At 39.8% G+C, this 21,674-nt stretch overlaps 1 protein-coding gene across 10 annotated transcripts in view; it reads right to left on the bottom strand.

The window, feature by feature from the left end:
• Positions 1 to 4,333: 4,333 nt before the first annotated feature.
• Pkib (cAMP-dependent protein kinase inhibitor beta) overlaps positions 4,334 to 21,674 on the bottom strand; it is a 97,206-nt gene continuing 79,865 nt past the window's right edge. For 6 of the 10 annotated variants that reach the window (XM_037200491.1, XM_037200493.1, XM_037200494.1 and 3 more), the window contains 2 exons: positions 14,214 to 14,390; positions 4,334 to 5,055 (listed from right to left, as the gene is read on the bottom strand). In XM_037200491.1, coding sequence (XP_037056386.1) covers positions 4,988 to 5,055; positions 14,214 to 14,390 — 245 coding nt within the window. In that variant the 3' untranslated portion in view covers positions 4,334 to 4,987. Of the gene's footprint in view, positions 5,056 to 14,211; positions 14,391 to 21,674 lie in introns of those variants that run through there. The other 4 variants (XR_003734445.2, XR_005090278.1, XR_005090280.1 and 1 more) reach the window with 2 other exon arrangements.

The raw sequence follows: 21,674 nt of genomic DNA, 5'->3' as shown, positions 1-21,674 counted from the left end.
CCCCAACAAACTTGCCACGTGGATGCTTTGTCTGCATGGTGTGACTAACTTTCCACCACGCCACGCCACAGGGGCTGCCTCCTTTGTATGGTTGCATGGTGTGTCTCCCTCACCCACCGGCTCACCTTGGCCCAACCCGCCAAGTCCTCCCAGGTGCCATATCACAACACTAAGATTCAGGCAAATTTTAAAAGTCTCTTGATGGAACCAATGTGGGCAAGTGGCCTTTTGGTTTAAGGGAGGCAGTGCACGTCCAGGCTCTAAGAGTTGCCTTTGTGTGATTTCTCCAGGACATCCTCCAAATTAATTTTATTCCCTTGTAAGTGAGAATCAGGAACAACTATTTTGTCCTATCATTTTCTTGAAGCTTCAAAAGGCTCTAATATGTGCTTAGCAATCACCAGCGCCCCGAAGCATGGCCACACTCACTATTCATACTGCTCTATACTCAATGAGAAGTTAGCTTCAGGATTCAAACAGGTGAGAAAAACTCCCCTTTGGCTTCAACCTTCTGTTTGAATAGCAGCAAGGTGTTTGATGATCTGAGAACAGTCATCAGTAAGGGGTAGAGAGAAGGAATTCACTAATGAAGCAAGTCCAGTTTTAGATGAGAAAATGCTGTGAAAGAAGGGAAAAGACTCAGGAGAAAGGGAAATGTTGACATACAACATGGAAACAAATCTACAGATCGGGGCCCCTCAAGCTGCGGCAAGCCTCTATGCTTTAGCAACTAGCAGTGGTTTTTGTGCTGTGGGTCTGGTCCCAGGCTCAGAATTTTGCTGATATTGGGTCCTTTCACCTTGATAATAATTCACTACTTTGCACATGGAAGAAATCGAAGCAGACAGCGTGAAATAATTAGCCGGAGTCATGAGAACAAACAGCAGAGCTGTGCTTGGAAGGCGCCAGGTACACAGACAGGAGACCGACTGTAAGTGGGGGTAGTCAGATCCCCACCCTCCCGTGCCCTGCTCCTGCCCCTCGGCACCGGCACCTTCTTTCTCTTCATAACCACTCTCTCCTAACCCCTTGTCCTGTCTCCTCTCTTCCTTCTCTCTCTCAGGCTCTTGTCTTTTTTACCCCCTCCTTTCTCTCTTGGTTCCTTTTTCTTTCTCTCCTCTCATTCCTTCTCTCTTCTCCTCATCTTTCCCCTCCCTCCCTCCCTCCCTCCCTCCCTCCCTCCCTCCCTCCCTCCCTCCCTCTGTCCCTCCTCCCTCCCTCCTCTGTCCCTTCCTCCTTCCCACTCTTTGTCTTTTTTCCTTTTCCTTCTCCTCTCTACTGTCTTTTCTTTTCTCTTTTCTTTCTGTCTCTTTTTCTGTGTCTTCACTCTTTCTCCCTCTTCTTCCCTTTCCTCCTTTTCTCCTTATTCTCCCTTCTGATCCTCTCTTCTCCTCCTCTCCTTCATTCCTCTCCAGTCATCCTTTCCTCTTACCCTTTCCTATGCTCTCCCTTCCTCTCCTCTCTCCCATCATCCATCCAACATGTGCAGACCACTTAGGAGAGCAAAGCCAAAGATACTGCATTATTTCCTTTTGCAGTAGGATGCTCATATTCTTGCTCATATTTTGATAAGAACCAAAGATCACAAAACTATCTCTGAGCACAGGACATAGCATGGATTACTTTTGTTCTCCATTTTCTTTCTTTGCTGAGAGCTAGGTTTCTAGGCAGCTGCTTGATAGCTTTATTGTTCCATTTTAGCCTGGTTCTCTGACAGCATTAATTAAGATTTTCTAATAATTGACTCAAGCAAGCAGCTTATACAAAGACAATGCAAAAATGAGCTGGGGACCTTAATACACTACAATCACAGAGCCAAGTGATTCCTTTTGAAAATGTCTGCTTCCTGAAACATAATATTCTTTACATTAAAAAAAAAAAGCTGGTGAGAAAATTCAATTTTGTCTCTAAACAACTTCTGACCTCTAATTCTCCTTTGTCTTGGCTCCTTGGCAAAATAATAAACACATTCTCTTTCTCTAAAATAATCTTTGTCATCATGTCTAACACCTTGTATAGGATAAAATACATTGTGTGTGTGTGTGTGTGTGTGTGTGTATGTGTGTGTGTGTACTATGATAAATTATACTCTCAGAGATACACAATCTAGAATACTTGTCACTACTAGAAATAATGAGAAAAGACAGTTTGGTGTAAATGAAAGAAAATGTCATTAAATAGCATGACCCGCCGGGCGGTGGTGGCGCACGCCTTTAATCCCAGCACTCGGGAGGCAGAGGCAGGTGAATCTCTGTGAGTTTGAGGCCAGCCTTGGCTACAGAGTGAGTTCTAGGAAAGGCACAAAACAAAGCTACACAAAGAAACCCTGCCTATAAAAAAAAATAGCATGACCCAAGAGCTATGTTATTTATTTTCCTTCTTTATTTTCATAAAAATTAAATATTCATCTAAATACTGACTCACAATTATTTTTTGGAGGCAACTATCATAAAACCCTAGTGGCAGAGACTCATCCTTAAACAGCAATGATCACCAAGTGCCAGCCACTCATTAACATGACTGAATTTGCATTAATGTGGTAATTATCTCAAACTGCCCATTTCCAATATAATCTATTCTCCCAATACCGTGAATTAGGGACATTTATGAAACCAGAGTCAACTCACCAGTTTAGCTACCCATCTACCTCCTCACCAAAGAACAAGACCAAAAGGAAGGGGGAAGGCACTGTGAAGACAGCAGCTAATATCCATCCAAACACTTCTTCATATACAATCTTATCACTGCTTTCACCACTGTCTTAGTTTATTCCCACTGTTGTGGTTAAATACCCCGACAAAAGCAATTTAGGAAAACAAAGGGGGTGGGGGGCTAGCTAACAATTCCAGGTTACAGTCCATCATTGAGAGGAAGGCATAGCACCAGGAGCTCAAGACGGCCTGTCATGTCACGTCCACAGTCCAGAGCAGAGAAGACATGAATGCAGGCATACCCTACAGATATTCTGCTCATCTTCTCATGTCTTCTAGAGTCTAGGACTCCAAACTAGGGAATATACCACCCACAGCAGGCTGGGTCTTCCCACATCAGCTAATGTTATCAAGACAATCCCCCAAAGACATGCCCATAGGCTGAGCTAACCTAGGAAATTCCTCATAGAGACTCCTCTCCACGGTGACCCTGGGTTTGTCACGTTGATGATCGAAACTGACTATGACACTCACTCTACAAAATGTAGACTATTATTGATGCTATCCCACAGAGGAAAAAGTGGAAATGTACAGACATGATCTTCACTGGTCAAGGTCACATAGCTAGAGTTGAAATTCAAACCCAGGGAGTTCATTCTCCAGTCTCACAACTTCAGTAACATTGACAGTAAGGTAGGTAGTTCCATTCTGGAGGCCTTTGTGAGGGATGAAGAGTGTTTACTTGCTGCTAGCAGCATCCCAGCTCTGCCCACTCCACTTCAGCAGCAGCTTCTGTGCCCGCCTCCTTTCCCCAGTGGTCTCTAGACTACGTCAAAGTCATCTAGGAGGCTGAATTCTAACCCCAGCCCATTTGGAAACAGCTATTCTCTCTGTTTCTCATGCTGACCATTCAGTCTCACCTCATTAGACAACTTTCCTAAATACTTAGATGGCTATAATATATTTTATTGAACATTAATTTAATGCACACCTATACACCAATTTTGATTATTTTAGCTAGAAATGATGAAGCTCTTGGAAATCTGCCTTTGGTATATATAATCATGAAGTTAAACTGGGTTGATACAGTCACAAGCAGGAGGTGATTTAAAGTACCAAGACTGTCACTGCTATTGTTTCAATAACATCAGCACTTTTTACCCAGCATACTTCAGAAGATGAAATAAAGGAAAACTGTATCAGTAATGAATTTCTACCATAAAACTTTATTTAGTTAATGTAAACAGATGTACTCTAAGTCAACAAACAATTAAAATGTAATTACCTGCATATATATAAATATAAATATTTATAAATAAAATTATTTCAAAAATTTAAGATCCAGAATTACATTATTTTTCTAAATTCTCTAACAGGTTAAAAGTTGCTATCATCTTGGTTTTGCTATTCTTCTTTTCTTTTTAAATCTATATTTAAACATATATTAAAAGCATGTATTTTGCTATTTTTACTTATAGTATTATGCAAATATTTAAGTAATTACTGCTATGTTAGCTACTTTAGGAAAAATATAAAGATTGAGGTCAGAATTCCTGATGAAATTACTTTAGCAACAATTTGCACGCACACACACAAAAGTCCAGAGAATAAGAAATAGTCCAGATAAACTAGCACAATATCTTATACAGTCCACATAAAACAAGATACGCACATACACCAAGTTAAGGAATATAGTGGAATTTATTTATTACACATGTTTCATATAAGCAATTTGCCACAAATTTTACATTCTGTGGGTCCATATGAAAAATCACAGTATACACAGACTAGATGCAAAATACATCAGATGAAAACATCCTAGAAATGTTTATGTTGTCACAGCTCTTACACTATTTCCAGAACACTCTTAACTTTTTGGGGAAAACATGGTATAATTTTGACAAAAAAAAAAAAAAAAAAAAACACATTTTATACGTGTGATATTTACTATTAATTCCATCTCACCAAAAAATATAATTTCCTACAAATTCTACAAAGTATTAAATTACTAGGTTTCTGTTTATGCATATCAAGAAAAATTTCTATCTCAGTAAGAACATAATTAAACACATATCTGACTAAGTAAATCCCAAGATAGACAGTGGATTTTGTTGTCATATAAACAGTGTGTTCTTCCTTGGGTGCAATTTCAAAGTAATACCTTTTTATAACCTATTTGTGTATCATGGTTGTGGTTTAAAGACAGAGTATCACAACAAAATGACCTAAAACACACACATTACCACGTCTACTACCAGATCAAACACTTCAGGAATGCATACATACTACGTCTCCCAATGTGAACAAAATCAACACCCTGGATAAATTCTAAGTGTTCATTTTTCTTCATTTAGGGGCTTTTTCAGTTGGTCTTGTGCTTTCTCTTCATTCTTCTTTTTAACATCTGCAAAAGAAAGTAATTTCCCATTCATATGCAAAATATGTTTTATATTTAGAGTGAAGGAGTTGTTTTTCTGCTTTGTCTGCCCAAGTAGTTTCCATCCTGACTAGGTTATATTTTGCCCTCCACACAGATATGAATCTGCACAAAGAGGACATATTTGAGTAGTTTCTAGATTTTTCTCCTAGTCATCTTTCTTCCTGATCTACAGTTACTACCTGCCAGGCACACTCTTCAGATGTCATTATACTCTCTATCTACAGGATAGCAAACTATGGAGAAGCAGGCTAAATGACTTGTGGAAAGTCACAGAGCTAGTGGAAGTCACAACTTGAACCTAGATCAAATGGCTACATGGGCCCTCAATCATTTACCTATCCTGGGACACACTTCCTATGTATTCTTCATATTTTCTATTTCCTTTGCTTTTTAGAGACAACCTTATAGTCTGCCCTTCAGAAAAAGTGAAATCAATGCCATCTCCTTCCTCTTCCTGCAACTAAAAGTCAAAACTCTCCTGTCACTTGGGATTATTCTTTCTGCCCCTGTTCCCATAATAATGGAAGATGTACTTCTCATGAATGGCTCATAATTTGTTATCACTCACTGGAAAATGAAAATGCAGTGACGACTAATAAAGACAGGAAGAGGAGACATTGGCAAGTACACCCTCTGTAAGTGTAGGGCCCCATTCATTGCCTTGGATGTACGCCATTGCTGTTGGCCCTGATGATGCTCCTGATGCCAAAGTCTAATGCCCTTGTGGTTCCAACTCCTGACAGTTTCTGACTCATCAAGAAACTAACTCCAGTGACAATTCTCTGCTGTTTACTTTATCAAGCTTCCCCTTTTCCTGCTTCTTCATTTCAAATCACTGCCATCTTTAAACTCTCCTCCTCCCCCACTCCTCTTTGTTCTCCTCCTTGAAACAGGATCTCCCCATGTAGACCAGGCTAGCCTCAAACTCACAGAGATTTATCTACCCTCGCCTTGCAAGTGATGTGATTAAAGACATGCAGTTCAGTTGCAATACTGTTCTTCCTTTCATCTCTTGAAACATTCTATATTTGAATGTCTTCATTTAAATAAAATTATTTAAGTTTCAATCATTTCCTCAAAAATTCTCCTAACAAAACAATCTATAAAATCTTTGAAGGTAAGTCTGATAGGGTATATTTAGGACTTTTAATTTGTAAAATACCTGTTAACGAATCTTAGTTATATAATGAATTTCAGGCCAGCCTGGGCTACAATGTGAGGCCTCCATTAAAAAGTAAAGGTATTTACTAAGCGAAGCACATGAAGTAATTCTCAAGTACCACCCAGTGAGTGATATGAAATGGGCAATAAATAAAACATATGAAGTGTGTGGTATCTGAGAAGTGAACAATAGTCAGGAGATTATTAAATCAGGGGTAGACAATAGAAATTGTTAAGATGTCTCCAGGCCCAGAGTTCATAAACTGGTATAGAACTGGCTGAAAATAAACACCCACAAAGGAGGCATTTTAGTAAAGACCTGCAAAGGCGAGGTAGCATGCTATTCATGTTACATGGAGAAAAGAATCCTAAATGAGACAATAGTAAAGTCAAAGGCAGCAAGATGAAATGGACAATGGAAAGAAAAGAAGAAGTATGACATGGAATCCAAGAAGTACCAAGACTATATATATATAGTGGGTGGAAAAAATGGCAGATTTCTGGGCCAATGTTGAAAGTGTAGCTAACAGTATTCTCTAAAGGATGAGATGAAAAATGTGCAAAATAGAAGGGGGATGAGGATGAGGCTAACATTTTTGATTTCAGCAACTGGAGCTGAGAAATAGCTAACCGTCGAGATTGGAAGGACACAGGGAGAGCAGATTTCAGAAGGAAAATCCAAAGTTTCCTCTTATGCTCTAAATTTGATATTACCATTGGGTGGATACCCTAGTGATGATGTAGCTGATAGTTCTTTCTATGAGAGCAAACTCTAAGGATCTCCAGACTGACATCCATAACAGCTAATCATCATGTCAACTTGAGTGGATTTAGAATGACCTGGAAGACACACCTCTAAACACAGGTGTGAGGGCAGTTCCAAAGAGGCTAGATTCAGTAAGACCCTGAATATGGGCAATGCCATTTCATAGGATCCCAGACAGAATGAAAAAGTGAACCAGAAAAGCTAGCTGAGCATCAGCATTCATTTCTTTCTGATTCCTAACTGCAAAGACAGTGGAACAGCCTCCCCACAGACCTTTCTGTCTTCCTGCTGTACAAAACTGTACATCCTTTCAACACTGAGCCAAAGTGAACCCTTCCACTTTAATTTGATTTTCTCAGGCATTTGGCAACAGCAATAAGAGACTTCAGAATACGGAACTGCAGTGGTAAACCTGTTTGTATGCTTCATAGGCCTTTACAACCAGCTTTTGGGAGGAAGAGTTTTGAGCTCCAGGCTAGGGAAAAGCCTTAAAATGTTAAAAAGAAGTGCTTAACCGGATATTCTGGTGGGGGTGTGGAAGACCAGAATAGCAAGACAAATGAATACAGGAGGCGTGGCTTATGAGGTCTCAGAGAGGAAGCAAGGATGCGATCAGGAATTAGACTAGAAGTCATCATCTAATGCTCTAGTGAAGTCTCTGCCGATGTCCCGAGAGCTTGAGTGAGACTGAATTGCAAAGTAATTGACTACCATGTTTGGAGGAGGAAATGTCAAGGTAGCAAGCGTTGAGGCTATGCCATGGCTGCTGCTTCTTGTTCTTTTGCGTGCTTACAGGGAGAGCGAGCTGCCACTGGAGCAGAAAGAAGCAAACGTTTACAGCTTGACAAAGAAGGGGAAACATTTAAAGCTGCAGATCAGCCAAGTGTGGAGAAAGCAGCTGTGACTGTTAAAGAGATTGGGGCATAGATGGGAAACCTCATATTTTGTACTGGGTAGGAGGAAAGATGCCAGAGGGCAATGCCTTAGTCATTGAAGCCTAAGGTTTGTAAAAATGCAAATTCTTTTGAGTAGGGTGGCACTCAAATGTGAAGCCTATGAAGAGGTTCTTTGCTAAAAATTATTCATCAAAGGAAGAGTTTCCCCAGGTTCAGCTACCTAGTTCCACAAAGACCTTGTACAGTTGTTCTGTAACAGTGGTTCTCAACCTTCCTAATGCTGCAACCCTGTAATACAATTCCTTATGTTGTGAATTAGGCTATGGTTACAATTTAAAACTTATGTTTGGGTGTCAAGTTGATAAAGGATAGACTTGTAATGGTTAATATTCATTATCAACTTGGCTAGATTTAGAATCACCCAGGAGGTATCCTTCCGGGTGTGCCTGTGAGGACATTTTGAGATGGTTTTAAGTGAGGTGGGAAAGCCCAATCTGAATGTAGGCAGCACCATCCAGTCAGCTAGAGGCCTGCTAAATGAAAAGAGGGAAAAAGAGAAAGAGAGCTGAGAACCGGCATTTATCTCTCTACTTCTTTACAATAGATACAATTTGACCAGGTACTTCACACTCCTATCATGACACATCCCCCCATGATAAGAATTACCATCCTAAATTGTGAGTGAACTTAAACCCTTCCATGATAGGATTTATGAATGATCCTAAAAATTCTACTAGGAAACTCCTATAGCTGACAAACACTTTCAGCTAAGTAGCTAAATACACAATGAAATTACAAGAATCAGTAGCCATCCTATATACAAATGACAAATGGACTGAGAACGAAGTCAGGTAAACAATATCATTCATAATAGATTCAAATAATATAAAGTATCTTGGAGTAATTCTAACCAACTAAGTGAAAGACTTGAATGATAAATGCTCTAAGACATTGAAGAAAGAAACTGAAAAAGATAACCAAAGATGAAAAAATCTCCCATGCATATGGATCAGTAGGATTAACATAGTAAAAATGGTCATCCTACCAAAAGCAAACTACATATTGAGTCACAAATCTTAAATGGAAAATTTTCAGCTCTATATGGAAACACAAAGAATCCAGGATTGCTAAAACAGTTCTGACAAATAAAAGAACTGCTGGAGGTACCATAAATCTCAAATTGTACTACAGAGGTAAAGAAATAAAAAAAAAAAAAGAAGAATGGTATTGGCATAAAACAGTCACACTGGAATCAAAATGAAGAGCTAAACATAAATCCAAATAACTATAGACACATGATTTTTGATAAGGCAGAAATACATACTGTAGAAAAGACAACATCTTTAAAAAATGATGCTGATCAAACTTCACGGCTGTGTGTAGAAAAATTCAAATAGATCCATACCTATCACCTTACATGAAACTCAATTCCAAATGGATCAAAATCCTCAGGCACTAAGAAAATCAATTAATAAATGGGATGACCTTATAAACCTGAGAAGCTTCTGTACAGCAAAGGATACCATCATTTGGACAGAGCAGTAGCATACAGAATGAAAAGAGTTTTACCAACTACACATCTGATAAAGGACTAATATCCAAAATAAATAAAGAACTCAAAAAACAAGATATCAAAAAAAAAATAACCCAGTTAAAAATGGAGCACAGATCTAAACAGAGAATATTCAAAAGAGCAAACTCAAATGGCTGAGAAACATTTTAAAAAATTCAATATCTTAATCATCAAAGAAGTGCAAATCAAAACTACTTTGAGGTTTCATCTTATACCTATCAAAATGGCTAAGATCAATAAAACAAGTGACAGCTCATACTGGTGAGGATTTGGAGTAAAGGGAACACTCATCCATTGCTGGTGGTATTACAAATTCATATCACCACTATGGAAAACAGTGTCATGGTTCCTCAGGAAGATGAGAATCAATTTACCTCAAGGTCAAGGTATGTCATTCTTGGGCATGTACTCAATGGATTCTTTATCCTACCACAGAGACACTTGCTCAACCATGTTCATTGCTGCTCTATTTAAATAGTCAAATTGGAAATAACATAGATGTACCTCTACAAATAAATGGATAAAGAAAATGTGATGTATTTACACAATGGAATATTACTCAGACATTTAAAAAATGAAATCATAAATTTGCAGGTAAGTGGGTGGAACTTCGAATAAATCGTCCTGATTGAGGTCATTCAGATCCCCAAAAAGAAAAGTTTGGTATGTATTCACTTACATGTAGCTGTTAAGTCAACAATAAGCAAGCTACAACCCTTATAACCAACAGAGGTTAGGTATAGAATAAGGGACTAGCAGGGAGGATTAGGTCACCCTAGGAAGGAGAAATAGAATAGATAACTATGGATAGATATCTGAGACTAGAACAAGAGGAACAAATGGGGCAGGGGAGGAAAAGGGGAGTGAGGGAGAAAATATGGATAAGGACAGCTAAAATTAATGACCATTTGAGGGGTTATATGAAAGCTAATAGAGTAGAAGTACTAAAACATATATATGAAGGCAATCTAAATTAAACAGCCAAATAATGGGGGAGAGCCAACTAGCTATCTCTTGTCACCAAATGAAGCTTCCAGTCCCAGAATTGGGTTACATCTAATTGAGCTTTGGGTCAGAAAGATCCCATGGAAACCATCCTAAGCAACCTAGGCTGTTGCCAAGGCTATAGGTTACTCTCCACAAACTGATGGCAGGGCCCCATTGCTTAAGACAACACCTAAGCAACTCATTGAACATGGAGATATCAAGCTGGTGCCTACCTAGAGCCTTTACCCCTTCATCCCAGCATCTTCGCACAGGAAGCTACTTTTCACACTACCAAATGACAAACATAAACACCAACCTAGCCACAAACCCTCTGATCTACAATAGTGTCTTGCCTGCAAGATAGGCTGGTGCAATGGTGGCACAAAGACTCTGGAGTAACCAACCAATGTCTGATCTGGCTGAAGCCCGCTCCATGAGATGGAACCCATACCTGGCAATGCTTTGGTGACATAGAACCTGAGACTAGATAGCCCAGGGAGGGATCTAGGATAAAACTAAATACTATTGCTCTTAAAAAAATGTAGCAATAAGATGATTCCTAATGACGTTCTACTAGACTCAGAGATCGGTGCCTTGCTCAGCCATAATCAGAGAAGCTTTCTTCTGTAGCAGATGAGAACTAATACGGAGACCCCCACAGCCAGACATTCAGAGAGTAAGAGACCTTGGAACATTCAGTCCTAAATAGATGCATCCATCAAATCCCTCCCCTCAAGGATCTGGAAATCCTGCAAAAAAAAAAAAAAGGGGGGGGGGAGGAGACAGGAAGAGTGTAAGAGCCAAAGGGGATGTAGGACACAAAGAAAACAAGCTCTCCAAACTCAACAGGATAGATGCAGCACACAGGAATTCACAGAGACTGAGGTAACACGCAGAGAACCTGCATGGGTCTGCACTAGTTGGCGTCCTTGAGCTGATAGGACAAGTGGATCTATGCCCCCATCTTTAAGGTAGAAGCAATTTCCAAATGATAACCACTTGCAAATGAAAATTTAGTTTACTCCAAGGGAGTCTCACTGGGGAAATAAACCATTCAATGGTAGGGTGTATGCCCAGCAGCAGATGGCCAACAGAAGATGAACTCAAAGTTATCTTTGGCGGTTCCTTGTCCCATAATGTCATGTCAGAATTTTTCCTTATTTTTTAAATTTTTTCCTTTTTTTACTTCACACACACACACGCGCGCGCACGCATTTTTCCTCCTCTCTTTTCACCCTGCAGGTCTTTTGTATATGTATTGTGGTTTCCAGTTTAGTGTTCTTAAGAAATTCCTGAGTGTGTGAATGAGTGGGTCTATGCTTCTTTTTGGTTTCTTGTGTCTTTTGTTGGGCTCTTTTCCTTCTTTTTGTTTTGTCCTATTCCAACACGCTTTTGATTTATTATATCTTATTACTATCCCTTAGAAACCTGTTTGTTTTCTTTCTTTTTTTTTTTTTGTCCCAAGACAGGGTTTCTCTGTGTAGCTTTGAGCCTTTCCTGGAACTCACTTGGTAGCCCAGGCTGGCCTTGAACTCACAGAGATCCGCCTGGCTCTGCCTCCCGAGTGCTGAGATTAAAGGCGTGCGCCACCGCCGCCCGGCTCGCCTGTTTGTTTTCTAATGAAAGAAATGAGGTGGATCTGAATGGGAGGGGACATGGAGAGGAACCAGGAGATGTAGAGGGAGGGAAAAGTGTAATCAGGATACATCATGTGAGAAAAAAAAAGCCCATATTTTCAATAAAAGAAAAAATTCTTCCTTAATATGGTTTTGTCAGTTAGTTGGTCATTGCAACAAGAAAAGTAACTAATATAAAATCTAAATCTATGTTTCAGAAGGATAGAAACTATACAATGAAATCAGATAGCATTAGAAGCAAAGAAACATTGACCAAGTTGTCAAAAGACTGTACTTCATACTATCTATTCCATCAAGTGATTGAGGATATGAACAAAGAGAAAGCCAAAGTGAAAAAGTCAATGAGGAAAAAAAGAAAACCATGAGAGCAAAGTGTCCTGTGAATCAAAAGAAGAGAACTATTTGAGGGAAGATGTAGTAATCAATCATGGTAACATTTTACAGGGTCATGCTAGAGAAGGCCTGAGAATGGACCAACAACTATAGCCATGACAACACCACAGATTGGTGAGATGGGATGAAGTCTCACTAGGACCAGAGGAAAAGGGTGGGGGGAGAAAATTAGTAGTCAGAAGAGCAACACATTGTCGTGGTATTTTGCTATGAAACAGAGACAGGGAAGTAGATAAGAGCTGCAAGCAAACTTAGGGCCTTAGCAGTCACAGTCTCAAATTTCACAAGATCTGGCCCTTGTTTATGGGTCCAAAGTTCTCTTCTTGTGTTACTTTTACTCTCTTCTCTCACCTTCCACCCACAGTGGCCAGTCTTTATTTCTAGACTACATGAGTCTGCTTTACCCCAAGGATGTTTATATTTCATTCTTAATTATGAATTCTCCTCCACCCCATCTTATAGCTGGATTACTCTTGTATGTAGAGAAGAGTTGCTGAGTTTTTGTTGATTTTTAAGGATTCTAAACATTGTGGGTTTCTTTGAGGACTTCAGTCATGAGCAATGCATCTATATCATTCCTTTCTCCAACTCCTTCCTTCCTCATACAAATCCATACCTTCTCTTTCACTTATTGTTGCATGCATATACATACATATGCACACTTCTATATATAACTTACTGAGTCTATTTACCTCTTCCATATGTGCACATGTTCAATGCTGACCACTAGGGATTGGACAACTCATGTAGGAATAGGTTTGTCTCTGCAGGTAACCAATTCTCTCTTAAGAGGCACTGACCTCCTGAAGCTCTTCATTTAGTGTGGGACCATGTGGAATTTCCCCTGTCTGCAATGGTGTATCAACTGGTATCATCCTTATGCTAGTTTTCTTTGAGACAGAGTCTTACACTGCAGCCCAGGCTATCCTGGAACCCACTGTGTATCCTAGGACAGAATCAATCTCATAACAGTCCTCTTGCCTCAACCTCATGAGATTCTGATTTCAGTGATGACTTCTCTGATTTCTATTCTAATATAGTCACCCACAAACTCTCCATAAGGCACCCTATCTTGGTTTTCTGATAAAGAATATCATTGTTAGCCTATATATTTATTCCTTTAAAATCCAATACTCCTGTTGGACTGGAAGATTTGAGGCAGCAGGAGGTCACATCTGCCCTACTTACCACTGGGTTCCCTAGTATTCAGCAAACATAAAGTTGAATGGTAGATGAAATAGCAATGATAGAAGCAAGACAAGACATTTTGTGACTGAAACATCATCTTCCATCACCTCTTCTTGATATGTGAGAAGGTTTGTTGTCTTTATTAGGATTCTCAAAACAGTAAGTGGTAGATTAAGACAGATAATGAACTAGTCATGAGTCACAATACTCATCTCCAGTGCAATAGTTAATATTTATGATTACTTTTAATTAATTTTGTAGTGGAGATTGAAACTAGAATCCTACCACATGACCCCACACATCCAATAGACACAACAGCAGTTTCTATGTTCATCCCTAGGACATCAAGATGAAATTACCTAGTTTCAGAAGGGCATAAAAATCTGCTTAGCCTTAAAACCTGAGAGCTTTTAGGCAAGAAGAGAGTACTTAGAACTAATTTAAAGGCTCCTCCAAAGGAAAAGATTAAAAGGAGAGACATGCCATGGGTTTTATTTCAGAGGATTAGGAGTGTGTGTTACCTTCCTTCATGGACAATGCCTCCAGCTTCAGTGGAAGATCAGAGGATCCACCTGTGGCTGCTGGACTCTGGATGTCAGGTAAGGCATTGCGGCGGCCTGCCCTTGCTGAAGCTGCAAAGCTGCTGATCACAGATTCCACATCAGTCATCTCCGATGAATCTGTCCTCGTCACAGCATCTATAGATAGAATGTGCACATAAGAAAATGAGCCTGTCTAGAGGTAAAGGGTCACCCCAGAGCCTGAGGGCTAGTTCAAAATCACTACAGGTTTGAAGACCTGTCTCGGGTGGCACACTTACAGCATTTGTGCCTTGGCTCTAGGGTGCCCACGGGAACATTTGCTGAATAGAGCAGGAAGTACTTCTGTGAGCCAGATTGCTATAAATAACCCTGGAGCCCAAAGCACCACTTGAACGCTTGAGGGTGTAGTAGGCCCGGACTTTTGTTCTGCTTTTGAATCAGCCAAGCCAGGGCTTGGAAGCCGATGAAAACAGATTGGTATGGCCACTCCCAGAGTATTTGATTGTGGTGCTTGTTTAGGCTGAAACCAAATCACTGTCATTGTGGGAAATAAACAAAGCATATTTTCCTTACTCTTTAGAAATTAATTCCACTTTATATGAAGGCTCCCCCGCCCCCGACGGTTGTAACTTCATTTGTTCTGATTCAGATAAAGTTTTCAATAGACTCATGCTTATGCTAGGCACTGTTTTCCTTGCCATGGAGGAGGCATAGTCATCACCAGCACCGTACCCATCGTCCTTCTAGTAACGACCTTTCTTCCACAATTCCTAAGAAATCATTCATTGTATGGGAGGTAGCAGTTACTACATCTCATAAAAAAATCATACATTGTACAGGAGGTAGTGGTTATTACATATTATAAAAAATCTAAACTGACCGTCTTTCACATTTTTTTTTCTTATAAAGTTTTCCTAGGAATCGATGTTGCACTGTAACTCAGAAGCTGTGGCAGTAGAAGGGAGCATTTGCTGAGTGTAGGTATTATGCGTCAGGTTCCAGCAAAGCCTTGAGATGCTGAGGTATTGTATAAATGTGTGTCCATCTGCAGGCTGTGTGTACTCAGCGGGACAACAGAAGGTATAAGTTTTCTGAAAGATTTCCTCAGAACAAAATATGCCCAGTGTCCCCCAAAGGATAGCATTAATCCTTTTTTGGTATTTATGACAGTAAACTCTAGCCTGAAGAAAGCAAGCCAACCTTCTCATAGTAGTTAAGGGTTGCTCTCCTTGAGCAATCAACTTTCACTCAGAAAATGCTAACAAGCAAATAGGCACATGTAGACACAACGTGTCTGGTATTAGGAACACAGCTCTTGTTGTCCATCACACACAGGAATTCATGTGGTGCCCGTGTATTCCTCAGGAGTGTGGTGGCAGTCCGAAAGTGCCCCTAGAAGAGGCCTCTGATGGCTGTGCTAGTTGATCTCCTTTTACAAGCGTCATATGAGGCAGGTGGACACAATCTGGGAATTAGGTTTTCAACATTTGATATTCACCAAGGGTCTGGCATTGACAGCTGGGAGAAGTATCATGAACATTGGACTCTTAGTTCAAAGGGATCCACTTGACTACAGACTTGCAGGGTGGCAGTGGCCCATTCATTTAAATTTATAAGTCACAGTTTCCCTTCTGCATATCAGGCATAACAATTAGCCTGTCTGATTCGCAGGACTCTCCTTGTGGAAAAGTGGTGAGATAAAGGGAAAACATCTCTCTGTTTCCGTAAAACCATTGATGAGTGACTGCTCGCATCATTGTTCATCTCTCACTGCATCTTATTTTAACACCCTCCTGTGTACTCTCTTTAATCCTAGCAAGAAGATCTTGCCAGAGATCTCTTGAATTTTCTGAAAGAGAGACCAGCATTTCTTCACTAGTATTAATAACAGATATTCTGTGTCTACCACCTCACTTAAACCTCCCTATAATTCTAAATGGGAATGGGAATGGTCCTCATTTTATAGATATAGCCACTGGGGCTGAGAGCTTCAGTGAGTGACTTCAAGTTGCATGACCACTAACCTAATGTTCGAGAGAAGCTTAGTCTTGTTAACCCTGAGATCAAAATTACATGGATTATTAAGAGAAATTCTAGCCGGGCGGTGGTAGCGCACGCCTTTAATCCCAGTACTCAGGATACAAAGCTACTCGGATTTCTGTGAGTTCGAGGCCAGCCTGGTCTAAAGAGTGAAATCCAGGACAAGAACCAAAAACTACACAGAGAAACCCTGTCTCCAAAAAACAAACAAACAAACAAACAAACAAGCAAACAAAAAAGAGAAATTCTAAAGTCCCAGTGATATATGCAGCTAACTGTACATATACCTCCTTCAGATTCGGTTCTTCATTAATGTTGAACAGGGAATTGTGCCTGTTCAAAATTTTCCCTCCGCACCCCCCTACTGTGTGTGTGTGTGTGTGTGTGTGTGTGTGTGTGTGTGTGTGTGTGTATGAGTGTGTAAGAGAAATAGTGAGATACATACACAGGAATTCTTTATCTTAAATATTTGATAGCTTGTGAGACCCCCTACCCATGATAAATTTATTTCAGTTAAGGTGTCTTATCTAAAGCTTGTGAAGAATTGAGTGATACCATCTTGAAACAGAGTTGGTTCTTGGGTCTTGACTCTATCCCCAGTCAGTTATTATTGTCTCAGACATAATGGCCATGATCAAATGCTTATCTACAAAAATCATCTCTCCATGTAACTGCAAACACATCAAGATTGGCTTCATGGACCAGACTCATGATTTCTTGCTTGGTGGTCCACAGCCTTACAGCTGAAGATAACAACAGAAATAAAAATATTAAGAAACAAGGTGAGGAAAGTCAAAAGATGTTTTTTATCTTCTATCAAAAGAGAACTTCTAACTCTGTTTACATTTGTACATTGTATATAAATCTCAACGTTATTATTAAAAAAGTTTCTAAAAGGTGATTACAGCCTGTGGGCAGAGTTCTGGGCCCTGAGTTAAGTTCTCTGTTATTTGGGAAGTTGTTTCTTTTGTCTTCACATTATTATACCATGCAGAAATTTTCTAAACAAAAACACCACAAAACTATCTGAAAGTGTGTCAGCTACATTCAGTAACAAGAATCTTAAGATGAGGTCAGAACTGGCCAACCAGGAAGAGTCAGCACACAGGCTGCCTTCTTTGGGGGCTCTGCTCTGCTGTTTCTTAGTTTACATTTGCATCCAGCCCCTCTCAGAGCCTGGTGCTGAGGCTAACCAAGATATCCACCACTGACAGACCAGACAGCTCATCATCTCAGCCCACAGAGCTTTGAGAAGATGGGTGTTCTACCGTGAAAAGCTGTCTATTTTCTGACCCAATATATTTGGTTTACAGAGAATTTTCAGGGCCTCTTGATTCTGGCCTCTTGATTCAGTATTGGGCTCTTTGGATTCTCTGGCAATAGGCTCCCTGTAGCATTGGACAAAACTGGAAAATAATGTGAATTAACCATGTACATCATGCTAAAAGCTGATACTACCAGGTTAAGTAGAAAGTGTCAGATCTACTGACAGAAGCATGTCCACAGAACATTTTGAAATGTTAAAGTAATATGTATTGTGGGAACAAAAAGAGGGAAAAAATGAATATAACGTCATCTCAATTGTGTACAAAGAAAAAAAGACCCACTTGGGAACTGCAGGTAGAACAAGGACCATATTAACCAGTTTTTACTTCCTTTGACACATTTTAAACTGTAATACTGAACATCTATTACTTTTACAGTGCAGAAAGATTGAAGAAAGACAAATGATGAGTCGTCAGACAATTCCAGTACAGAAAGGCTCTAGCAATAATATTTTGAGCCTATAAATAAACAGCAAATCATTAAGTGAGTGCTCCTGTCTTCCCGAAATGTTCATTTTATTTCTCTTTGTTTTACTAGACAGTAGTGTTTTTTTAGATTTTGTAAGGGATGGTGTATGTAGAAAAAAGGCAACTGCTCTCTTTTAATGCTCTGTGCCATTTAAAAAACATAATTTATAGGAAGATGAGGTAATGCATTGAAGAGAAATAAACCTAAGATAAGCTTCCAAGCATTTTAAATTTTGCAAGCTTAGTTATATGAATGTCTGCTAACCAAGGTGGCTGACTCACTAGCAAAGCTTCCTCTTTCTCATTTGCAGAATTAACAGGGGACTCTACATGAGTTCTGCTTTGTAAGCTGTACAGCTTACAAGAGCTGGAACCATTTGGATATTTGGAGATTTCATTGAAGCCCTGTGTTCCCAGTGAGGTAATACCATTTGTATTGCCCTGCATATACTTGATCTCAGTTGAAAATATAGATTTTAGAATGCCTTAACAAAAGACCATAATACAGTCATATGTACACACACTCCAGCCTCTTTGCATTCTCCAAAATATGGAGATCAAAACAAAAGCACAAATGAAGACAGTAAGATGTTCAAGCTAAAGAGAATACTAGATTTATACACACACACACACACACACACACACACACACACACACACACATATATATATATTTTATACCATACACATAAATGCACATTATAGTGTGTGTATGGACACATGTATAACCACTAAACTCTCAATGGACTTAAAAGAATTCGAGAAAATAGTGTGTTTCTTTGTTGAAAGTGTAACTACAGACAGATATTACAGAATCTCTCTCTTCAGCCTGGTCAGTGCATCCTCTGCTCACACGAGCCTTTCCACAGATATCTTTACTTTAAGCTGAGAATGTAAGCAGGCTCATACTTTCCTTCTTTTCTCAGCTCTTGATCCCTGTCTGTCACCCCAGTTCCCACGGTGAAACCACTACTTATTCTGGGCATAACACTTCAAATAAACTTATCTGCTAACTTAGTTCTTAGAGGGGTGGTATGAGTCAGACTGTCTGAAAAAATAAAAAACAACCCCCCCAACACCAACAGCAAAACAAACACTTATAATAACAACAACAAAAGGAATTTTAAAAATTATGTTTTGAGAAGAAAAAAAAAAAAAGAAAGATAGTGGTCTCAGCTGACACCTAGGGGCTAAAGACTTAACTCAGTGATAGAGTTAAGGGTCAGTATGTGCAAGGCTCTTCAACAATAAACACTTTTCAAAAGAAAAGTAAAAGAGGACAGGAGGGGAGGGGAGGAGGAGAGGGGAGGGGAGGAGGAGAGGAGAGGAGAGGAGAGGAGAGGAGAGAGGAGAGAAGGGGAGGGAGGAAAAGAGAGTCATGGCTTTCTCTCTCTCCAGCTCTCAATATCCCCATATTTTATGCTAATGTTCTTCAGTTCTCTATGTTGGCAGAGATCCTTATTTTGTGATTTTCTGTCTTTTATACACAAACCACCACCAAACATGGTGAAAGATGCAAAATAGTTGCTTCTTTGGGCACCAACAAATCAGATATTTATCCATCTAATCGCATGCAAGCCCTGTACCAGCCCAAAGCCACAAAGAGGAACCAGACTGTGATGAGATGAGACACAGTCTGGTCCCTCCAACTGCCTTCCTTAACCTTGAGTCCTCATCTTAGGAAAGTAGGTAAAAGATATGAATCCTGTAACACGTCTATCCAACCAAGTGACAACACCATTTTAGGTTAAACAGGGCTTAGAAGAAGCATTTGCATATGTAAGAAATTACTTTTTTACTTGGAGATATGTCTCTTTATAATTCCTCCATTTGTGGCATATCTATGTCTCCAGAATAAGACAAAAACAAATGAAAACTTATTTACATTTGTGGACATACACTTTCATTCATGCTTAGGTTCTTACTTGCAATAACACAAATTCTCAACATATATTCACATGCATATTGAAGTTGTTCTAGCACAGAAAATTTTTAAGCAATTAAGCATGTAGTATTCAAATCCAAACTTAATTTTATTCTCCCGTAAACTTCCAGATGAAGTGGTACATAAATCTGAATACCTTTCCAGTACTATAGTACTTACTCTTTCAAAACAGGACGACTTATGACAATAGTGTGAACTGAAGTGAGGTATAGTAAATAGTACAGGATGCTTAGCTATGTGCATGGTGGTGTTGGTAATAGGGGATCCCCTTTAATGGACCATGCTATGTTTTCAGTTTCCTGCTAGAAAGACTTCCCCAATATACACACACTCATAGAGGTCAATCTGTTACAAGGCTTTCTCAAATCCATTGCAGCTTCCCAAAGCAATAGTCTAATCCAAATTGAAGTCAACATAAAGCCTACTTGCCAAACTTTTTCCCAAGTCCAGAGAACATTTTCTCCTTCATTACCATTGGTCTTCCTTTCTATAACAGAAGAAAGCAGCTACCCAGGAGGATACAATGAAGTCTCTATGTACCAGAACGTTTTCCTGAAAAATAAGCATGCTTCCCATTGAATACATGATCTTCCTTCATCCCCAGTTCTGGAAAGACTGAAACTAGTGCTGTCCACAATACACTTGATTTGGGGGGTGTGTGTGTGGTGGTGGTGGGGTGTTTGTGTGTAAGAATGTGTGCATTGTATTTGTGTGTCTCTGTGTGTTGTATGTGCTAGGTGACATCCAGAACACAGAATGGCACTTCCAATTCTCCCTTGGATGAGTGCCCTTTGTTGTAGCTATAAGCTACAGCATAGCATCCTTATGTGTTACGATTTCTGTCATTTTGACAGTCTATTTCTTATTTTTCTTATCTTACACAAATTGAGAGGACTTAGCAAGAACTAGAAGGAACCATTTTCATAAAAGGAAGGAAGGAAGGAAGAAGGAAGGAGGGAGGGAGGAGGGAGGAGGAAGGAAGGAAGGAAGGAAGGAAGGAAGGAAGGAAGGAAGGAAGGAAGGAATTAAAAAAGACTTCAAAACTGAAAGAGCAGCACACCAGTTACTGTTCAGTTAGGGACACTGAGTCAAGAATTCCCAACCCTGGCTGGAAGTACATGAGGACCACATGCTGAGAAGTTCCACTAGGTGAGCAGAGGAGGAACAGGTTGCTCCCAACACCGGAAGTGCGGTTGCCTCCCAGGCATCACAATGGTCTACTGGAAGCTCCGTGGAAGAGCAAGCTACTGGAGTGAGAGACTGCTCATCTTCCCTCATTCACCCTTTTCCTTTTCTAATTGCTTCCGGACACAACACATCCCCATACTTCACCATAGGGGCAAAGACATCAAACCTCACAAAAGTCCAAGAACTCAATTTACACTTGTGGGAAATTAATATAATTTTAGAATTCTTATGGCCTACTCCACTCACCACAGATGGATCAATTTCTCTGCTAATGAGAGAGCTTTAAAAAGTCAAATGACAGTTGGTGACGTCAGTCAAAAGGAGAGAAGGAGAAGTTAATATGACCATCATGGTTGCACTGAGAAGGTTTTGCATTCCTCTGATTTATGTGAAATAAATTCACGAAGCAAATGTGAATTAGAACCAAGTGTGAGCCAGCAAGTGGTAAAGTCTGCTTCCACCATTCATAATAAAG

Source organism: Peromyscus leucopus, chromosome 8a (assembly GCF_004664715.2).
Source record: "Peromyscus leucopus breed LL Stock chromosome 8a, UCI_PerLeu_2.1, whole genome shotgun sequence".
Taxonomy (NCBI): Eukaryota; Metazoa; Chordata; class Mammalia; order Rodentia; family Cricetidae; genus Peromyscus; species Peromyscus leucopus.
Note: the sequence above shows the minus strand (reverse complement) of the source record. Positions and strands in the feature narration are given on the sequence as shown.